Source organism: Lutjanus erythropterus, chromosome 20 (genome assembly GCF_056507025.1).
Source record: "Lutjanus erythropterus isolate fLutEry1 chromosome 20, fLutEry1.hap2, whole genome shotgun sequence".
Taxonomy (NCBI): Eukaryota; Metazoa; Chordata; class Actinopteri; order Lutjaniformes; family Lutjanidae; genus Lutjanus; species Lutjanus erythropterus.
This window is the reverse complement of record NC_139336.1, coordinates 7294614-7303554: the sequence shown is the minus strand read 5'-3', so window position 1 is coordinate 7303554 and position 8941 is coordinate 7294614. Positions and strand designations below refer to the sequence as shown.

At 38.9% G+C, this 8941-nt stretch overlaps 1 protein-coding gene across 1 annotated transcript; it reads right to left on the bottom strand.

Annotated features, from left to right (window-relative positions):
* Window positions 1-4932: 4932 nt before the first annotated feature.
* LOC146308124 (uncharacterized) lies at window positions 4933-8406 on the bottom strand. The gene is made up of 4 exons (XM_084746482.1): window positions 8081-8406; window positions 7082-7282; window positions 6372-6482; window positions 4933-5072 (listed from the first exon to the last, which is right to left on the bottom strand). Exons 1-4 carry the CDS (start codon window positions 8375-8377, stop codon window positions 5028-5030), a joined length of 654 nt encoding a protein of 217 aa, XP_084602608.1. The 5' UTR covers window positions 8378-8406; the 3' UTR covers window positions 4933-5027.
* Between the last annotated feature and the right edge of the window lie 535 nt (window positions 8407-8941).

Here is an 8941-nt window from a genome sequence, read left to right as displayed (position 1 = left end):
CCCTCACCTTCTTCCTGTGGCTGTCCACACTGTTGTCATTTATCAGACCAATCACTGGGGTGTCATCTTTGAATTTCACAATGCTGTTGTGACATTTAGAAACACAGTTGTGTGAACAAACAGCAGCAGTGCAGGGTTGTTGCCTTAGTCTCTAACTCTGCAGTACTTAAGTTACTTTAAAAACTTTTCACTAATAATACAACTTAATAAAACTTAACATTTAGCAGGTTTAAAACAAATAAAATGAGATTCCAGTATTTTATAATGAATGTTATGGTCAGCAGTTCCTCCTTCTCTTCTCATCATCTCATCCCCCGTTTGCTCTCTCTCTTTATCTGACTCCCACGTCTCTCTTTGTGTATTGTGCATCTCTGTCTTCCTCTGCCTTTGTCTCATGGAACAAACAAGAGACACCAGGCCCATACTTACTGTTCACAGTTCTAATTACACATCTGTGAACAGTCACAGTAGATACACATTCATTTAACAAACATATCTCTTTGGAGTCTTTCCAGGCTGCTCATTAGCTCCTTTATTCTTCCACAGAACAAAAGAGAAACATTTTCATAGCAGATCAGAGGCTGACACCATCGCTCGCTTTGGGGCGGCACAGTCATGTTGCGTTCAACATGTACCACAGGTCAGACATTATCATATAACCCTCATTTGATAAAACAACATTAGAAATGGAGCAGGGTCCCCTACATATATATAATATTATAGTATGCATTGAATATTTTTGGGTCTTAGCTGCATTAGCCTCACCCTCTTCACTTTCACTGGTGGTCTCTGAGGTGAAGCGTGTGTCAGAAGTCACAAAACGATCCATTGCAGAGGGTCTGTACACTTGGGATCCATCCATCTATCCATTGTCTGAAACCACGTATTCTGACGGGTCTGGAGGAGGCTGGAGCCTGTCCCAGCTGACACTGGGCGAGAGGCGAAGTACACCCTGGACAAGTCATACTTGGAATAATTCAGCTAATTTGCAAATATTTTTCAGTACGTAGGTAATGAGCTCAGTGTTCTGGTATGATAGATGTTGCACAGTGATTTCGTAGGTTAGTTAGCTCACAGGATTCATGAGTAGCCTTTTGTCAAGGTTGTGTAAATTAAATGTTTTTCCTTGTTTTTCTTTCTTTTTAAATTTTTTTTTTTTTTGCCAATAATATGTTAGATTCAGATTAATGTGTAGGTATGTGTATTTTCACCTATTTTTTTGGAACTTATTTTTATGTCCTTTGAAGAATTACAGTCACACAGTACAGATGCTTGCTCAAAGACACAAATGTCTTTAAGCTGTCCATCATTTTTGGCATCCCGTCACTGCCCATACTTAATTCTTATGAGTAGGAATGAATAATAATTCACGTCCGTGAGCCCAGAAAAAAACAGACAAATACACAGGAAGAAAAAAAATCCCGTTCATTCATACTTGTATTAGGAGAACGGAATATTAAATAAATATATTTTTAAAAAGTGGGAAAACTAAAACATATATAAAAATAATAAAATAAAAAACACTAAAATATGAAATGATAAATAGATAAATAAGTAAAGTTGTTACACTTTCAATCAATCTATCAAAAGAAAAAAGATTAATTAGAATATATGACGTTATTGGGGAGAATTTCTGGTTGTTATCATCTATATCTTCTGGTACTATTCCATTTTCACATATATTTTGATAAAAACAAAATTTAAAAAAATATCAAACAGTAATTTGGCAGCCCTGCAGTAATTGTGCTTATTGACAAAATTTTGGTGTATTATGTAAAACAGAGTGTTTGGGTACAGTTAATTATGTAGATCAAGTACTACAATTTGCAGGAGTTGGGTGGTAGTTTAACTACATTCATGTACTTTAAAAAGTTAATTGCAAGCTACATATGCTCTTAGTGATCAAGGTGTTTCTTTATCAAAAAATTGTACATTTCCTGACCTCAACGATTCCTCTCTATCCTCTCCTTAAAACTGTCCTCAGCTGCCTAAGTGAGAGCAGTGTCAGTTCAGCTGTACCTCTATGTAACAATATTGTTTGTAGCAACAGAGACGTCGTTTGTAGCATAAAAAACTGATGTTTTTGTAAGACATGTACAGACCTTAAAGAGTCATGACAGTACTTTAAATAGACATGTACAGTAGGCAACAGCCTGGCATAAAAATTACTTTTCAGATGTTTTTTTTTTTTCAGAACACAGATGTCAGTGTTTCCCTCTGGCCTCTAGGGGGTGCTGCTGCAATTTTGGCACAGCTGTCAAACCTTCTATCCTCTCCAATGTACAGTAAGACTGCTGTATGGTAATAATCTGTTATCATCTGAGCTGCTGTCCTCTGTGTTCTCATATTTACATTTTCATTTTTTCTTCCTCACTTTGTTTCCTTTGGTGTTGTGGTTCCTTCCTCTTTTTTGCACTCGCTTTGTATAATGATTACTCCTGAGAACATTTCTCTATTTCACACCCTCCCTTTCATCACTTTCTTCTTCCTCTTTTTTCCGCCCTTCTCAGCTATTTGTAGTTTTTTTTCCCTCTAAATGGGCCAGAGTTCGAGTTGTCTGAGGTTTGTTTGGGAACACCAGAGGGGACAGGCTGCCTGCGAGTCCGCCGTCAAGACAGAGACTGAGGCCATCAGATATCAGCTCAGTCCACTAACGTCTAACACACAACCTTTGTCATATTTGGCTGATGGTTTGGGTTTGATGCTTTAAGATGCCCTGTTTCTCCCTACATATATTTAGTGGGCACAGAACGAATGCTATCAGAATCTCTCACTGAAGATCCTCAGGGATCAAAGAATGTAAACTTTTGTCTTTATATAAGATCATGGCTCTGAGTCGTCAGTTCAATCAACAAGTGATTTTAAAAGTAGGAATATTCTGAATGTTTTTTTTTCTCTTGATCCCAATCAGATATGCAGCATTACGCTGTTTTCATTTGTATTTTAACACTTTTAATGTATTTGTATTTTATTTAGGACTCAAAACTCAAAGTTTAGGACTTAGGACTTGATTTAGGACTTGTTAGTTTTGACTTGGGACTTCAGTGCAAAGACTTGAGTCTTACTTGTGACTTGCAAAACAATGACTTGGTCCCAACTCTGCTTATTTTACACATTTCCTTAAAAGAGTACTTCACTGGTTTAGCATTGCATTTCAATAACACTGTCGGATTCATGTTTGACAGTAAAAAAAAAAAAAGGAACAAAACTGATTCCATATGTTCTTCTTCCTTGTCTCAACCTGGCACCAACATTACCCATAATGCATCTCGTTAGCCAAAGGTTCAGTTCAAATGATGAGGTGATGACATTTTACATGCAAAAGGTCAACTTAACCATGACATGTTTAGCTCTTTATTTGTCCTCTGTACTACTCTAGGTGAAGACAGCATGTTTCTCACTGGACATTATTCAGTGAAATCATACATGTTATATCGATACAGTACCAAAAAATGCACTTAATACATTTTTATTAAATTAAATTAATTAAATTAAAGTCTTTGCTGCATAATTATGAATCTGGGGAGACAGATGAATACCTCAGAGTGCCTTGAGCCTGATCTATTAAGATAAACATGTTAAAAATGTGAGGTTATGTCATGTTACAGTATGTAAACTGTTAACAACATAAACCAGTTTAGCTCAGGAAGCTGGATTTGTGAGATCGTGCGAGAATCCATCCTGCCAGGCCACACCAAAAGCGGTGCAGCCAATCAGCATCCCAGGACCCAGGAGGGACTAACGGCAGCAGCGAGAAGCGTCCATGGACACAGGCGGTTCCTTAAGAGGTTAGCGCAGATACTGTGATAGCATCGGTTATATGAGAACTGGACAGTATAAGAGCAAAAAATGACACTGAAGGCTTTTCTCAAAGGAAAAGTTTTCGCTCTTCTCCCAACCAACTTTGGCAAGAGTTCGATCTGATTGGTTGAAGTTAGCCTGTGTTAGACGTGATCGACAGATGGTTCATCCAGTCATCTGCCATGCGTCTTTTTTTTTTGGAGAGACCATAAATTGGACAATAAGACGAGGTGGTTGCAATCTAGTAAAAACAGACAACAATAACAATAAAATGTAAACATCACAGTCACATAACTGGAGCCAATAAGAAAGAGCAGAAAATGTTATACAGGCTCTGGTCATTGTCTTGCACAGACTTCTATCTGCAGTATTATCAACATCAAGACAGTTGCTCTTCTTCAGCAAGTGTCTGATCTGAGTCTAATCACCTGCCAATTGTATTTTGAAAGTGCCTGCCCTTTTCCATACAAATTCTAAAGAAGACTTGTGTGTCAGGTTATGAACCAGTATAATCACAATCAATACCACAATCAATATAATCAGTAAATTTTTGCTTTTATCGTCACAACCAAAAGAATATTCCACTGGCTTGACTGGACATTACTCTATATATATATGTATATATATATATATATATGTATATATATATATATATATATATATATATATATATATATATATATATATATATATATATATGTATATATATATATATATATACATATATACATATATATATATATATATATACATATATATATATATATTTGTCATTTTGTCATTCAGACTCAACATTACTGTTTTTCTTTCATGGTACATATGACCTGAATGCAACCCATCAAGTTGTGTTTATAACACCAAAAGATATAAAATAAGTTTATAGGTGATAAAACTCTGGGTGTGTTTGGGCAAAGCATCTTCACAAGAAGTTTCAACACCATCGTCAACCACAATATTGTGTTAGTCAGAGCCACAACACAACGGCACATGAACAGAAAAGTTTTATTTCTGAACCACTGAAACGGAGGACAGCTGATAACATTTTTCAACACAAACCTTTGACACATTTTTGTTGCAGCTGACAGGCTGTGTTGGAGAGTAACCCAAGTGTGATTGTGATTGTGATTGATTGTGACGCATCCTTTTTGTGAGTTTCCGAGCAGTTCTTTTTGTCACTCTTATTGAGAGCTGATTGCTTCAGACTCACTGTGTTGATGCAGCTGTGCTCAGTCAGAATCTGCCCTCAGAGCTGCTGGGAGCCTCTCAGACACCTGAAACAAACACACAGGACAGGTCCCAAATGAAGAAATGCACCATTGTTTAACCACAGAAAACTATAGGACTAATGTACAACATGCCCCAAATCATCCTGGGCAGACTTTACAAAAATAGTATCTAGACTAGAGCACACATAACCACCACACTACAGTGCTACTTTTATAGCAGATCACTGTGTTCTGCTCACTCTCTCACATTAACTGTAACTCAAAGTGATGCTGCTACTTAGTTCATACACCCCCACACTCTGGAAGAATCTCTCTGCAGAGTTGAGAATGTAAGACTCTCTTAGAACCTTTGAAAGAATACTTAAAACTTATCTTGTCAAACTTGCTTTAACCAGGCAACTTTTACCATATTTTACCTCACCTACAGTATTGTGACTTGTTGCACTGTGTGTGTCGTCATGGTAAAATGTGGTCCTGGAAATACCTACTGTAGCGGGAACTGTCTGCCACAGCTGTGCAAGATGTAGTCACACACTTCAGACCCCTGGCCCCCTTATTGTAAAAACCTGGCCAATGAGCAGCTCCACTGGAGCAGCTTGGGGTTACTTGGAGTTAGTTGCATAAAGGCACCCCAGTGGTGGTAATGAAGGAGGTAACAACAAAGCTTTTTCACTTAACCTGCCCACATTTATCCTGCCAGATTGATCTGATGACTCCTTGGTTCCATGCTCGCCAGGACCACATTTTGCCATGATGATATGCACAGACTCACAAGGTGAAAACAAAACCAGCCATGGTGCACACTCAAGTTACAACAACTTCCTGTTTCAGGGCGAATAATGCGTCATCATGGCCACAGCATTTCACGAAAACTATTAACGTCATTAAGGTCTTTGCTGATGACATATGTGATGGACCTGGTTAACTGTAACCTGACTAAGATGACTAACCATTGCTCGGATCACACGGATATTCAAACTTCATTTTGATCTCAACTACACATCTGTAAAATTTGTGCATCTTGCATGATTGTGATGCTGTCTCATGCTTGACAGAATCTGAAACACTCAATACCACTTCTATGTAGTTCCTGCTGCAGTACGTCTGTCCAGGATGGACCCCACTTTGTCATGATGACACATGCACAGGTTCACAAAGTGAAAAACATACCAGCCAGTGCAGCCACCCTCTGTAATGTAACCTAAAAATAATAAAATAATGTGAGACTGTGCAAGATTCTCCTTATAGAAATGTTCTTTGACCCTGTTTTCCTTTTGGTTGTTCAGAGAAGCTCTAACAGATTAAACACTACAATCAAATACGTCTTAAAGTCAGTCCTGTTACCTGCTTCTCCAGCTGGTCAATGTACCGCAGGCGTCTGTCAATCAGTCTGTCTCTGGCTGAAACCTGTGAGGTCAGACTGGCGAGCTGGCGGGCCTGTTTATCCATAACAACCTACAAGACAACAAAGATGTCAGATGGCGAGTCACATCTGTTCTGTCTGCTGACAAACGTGTCTGCTACAACACAGAGACTACAAAAAACAAACAAAAAACCCACACAAAGTCACACTGTAAAAAGTCATACAAAAACTTAGTGGAATCAACCAGTATTTTTATTCAGTTTTATTTATTTGAGTTAATAAAACTTAAAATTTCTAGTATTTGTTGTCAGAACCATGAGCTCTTCTTACTTAAAGTCTTTTCACGTGAAAAGATGAGTTGAATTGATGAATTAAGTTTCAGAAGAAACTTGATCAGCATATTAGCAGACTTCCCAGCATGCACTGGTTGAGAGTTAAAACTCTCCTAGACCCTTCTTTTTATAGGTTAAAGAAAACATACTGTATATGATGAAAAAAGATAAGTCATTGTTTCTGCTTTTTTTTGTCAATGATGAAAACACTGCAGTATAATTCAAACTTTGTGTCAGTGTTTGACTGTTTCCTGATGCAACATGACAACAGATTGAATGCAGCTTATGCGTCTTTTTGTTGGTGTCACCTACACAAATACCTGTCTGTTCATGACTTAAGTTGTTGTTTTTTTGCTCACCTTCATGGAGTTGACATTGAGCTGACTTTGACCCCCCGGCCGCGGCTCGTTCAGGCTCTTCACTCTCTGGAGGATCTGATTTATCCGCTCCTGCGTGGCTCCCTGCTCCGTCTCCAGGTCTTCCAGCCCCGTCTGCATATCTCTGACCGCCCTCTGCAGCCTGTCCCCCCTGGCACTCAGTATCTGTAGATCCTTCCTCACCTGAACAACAATATACCATTGCACTTGATTTAATCTGAATTTGTTTTAACACGTGTTTGCTGATTCTAATGTGCCAACCTTATTTTAGTTTCATTTTTATAAAAGGACAGCTACAGACTACTGCGTTGTTTTTGTCCTAGTTGTACATATATAATTCAAGCATTCATTACCAAACACGATTAATTCTGATTTTTTTTTGCACTTGTTTAGGTCATGGCAGGCTACTTTTACTTTAGCAGAGAAAGAAAGCAGAAGCACTTCATTATTTCAAAAATATCCATCTTTCAACTTGTCATTTTTCTTTGTTTTTAAATATTGTGATAAATATATTGTGGAGTTTTTATCATGGTGTTATTATACCTACTACACTAAGTTTCCACTTAAAGATAACAACACTTTCAGCATAAAATCATGAACTCTAGAATGACTCTAAAAGAAGCTTTACCAAAGAAAATATGTTTACATTATACTGTATGTGTGAAATAATGTGTTTTTTAACTTTGAATCCCTTGGTTCAAGGGGAAAACTGAGTTTAGGAGGTTAAGTTCTACAAACTGTAGAAAAACTTACCAACTTCTAGAGAAGAATCGCCAAGTTGATTAATCGATTAATAGATCATAATTGTCATATTGTTATTTATATGAAAGTTTATGCTTTTTCTTACCACCAACCTTATGAAATGTATGAGATGAAAAAAAATGCTGTGGGCCTGTGAGTCAGAAACCAGGGAGAAGTTTGGATGTTTTGATCTAAATAGCTTATTAAGGTGATTTCCTTTGCAAAATGCTTCCTCCTCACCTGCCTGTGAGTTCGTCCTGCCTGTAAACTCTGCTTACGAAGGCTCTCCAGACTCTTCGTGGACCCTTCCAGCTCTGCCACCACCTGCGCTCCCTGCTGCTCCAGCCGCCTGGCGTTCTCCTGCACCCCCTGCAGCAGATGAGCCAGGCCCAGGGACAGCATCCTCAGCTGGGACACCGGCACCTGGCCTGCCTCCTGTGGTGTGGAGGAGGGGTCACCTGGTTGAGAGGGGGCACGGCGGGCCTGACAGACACCCACCAGCAAAACGGAAAGCTGCAGCAGTCGGCTCACACTCATACTCCAGGATTTCGTTAGGTGGAGACTCCAAGTCCCTCTAAAGATCTAGATCCTAAAACTTGAGAGATCTGGTCAACATACCAGCTCAGGAGTGGTGAATAGATGAATTCACATCTGCTGAGCCTCAAGTGTCCTGATGTGCCTCAGATGTTCTCTGGGGAGGTCTGCAGTGGTGAAGGACAGAGGGATGAGGAAGGAGGAGAGCCAGACGGAGAGAAGGAGGGAGTTCCCGGACTGACGCGTGCACCATAGAATTGAAAAATTTAAACCAGAGCTTTGAATATTCTCTTTAAAATCATAATCAGAATTAGTCCCACATCACATACACCAAAAATTATTTGAGGATTCCTGTGTGAAGGATTAACAAACTGTGGAATTTAAAGTGAAAGCTGCAGGTTTATTATGAAGACTTTGCTGAACTTGGGACACTTTTCTCCTCATGTAAATGAGCGTGCTGGATTTACACAGGAAAGTAAAGCAAGAGAGACCTCTGCTGGCTCTTTGAGGAGCTGCAAGCTTGCTTCTGTCTTCTGGGAAGTGAACTGAGTACAGCCAATGACATGG

What these genes read in the sequence shown, in the direction of transcription:
- LOC146308124 (XM_084746482.1), bottom strand. Translation starts at nt 8,377, where the DNA reads ATGAGTGTGAGCCGACTGCTGCAGCTTTCCGTTTTGCTGGTGGGTGTC. An exon ending in CAGGACGAACTCACAGGCAG is followed by an intron (nt 7,283 to 8,080) that starts GTGAGGAGGAAG and finishes ATTGTTGTTCAG; the next exon opens with GTGAGGAAGGATCTACAGAT. An exon ending in TTGACCAGCTGGAGAAGCAG is followed by an intron (nt 5,073 to 6,371) that starts GTAACAGGACTG and finishes TGTTTGTTTCAG; the next exon opens with GTGTCTGAGAGGCTCCCAGC.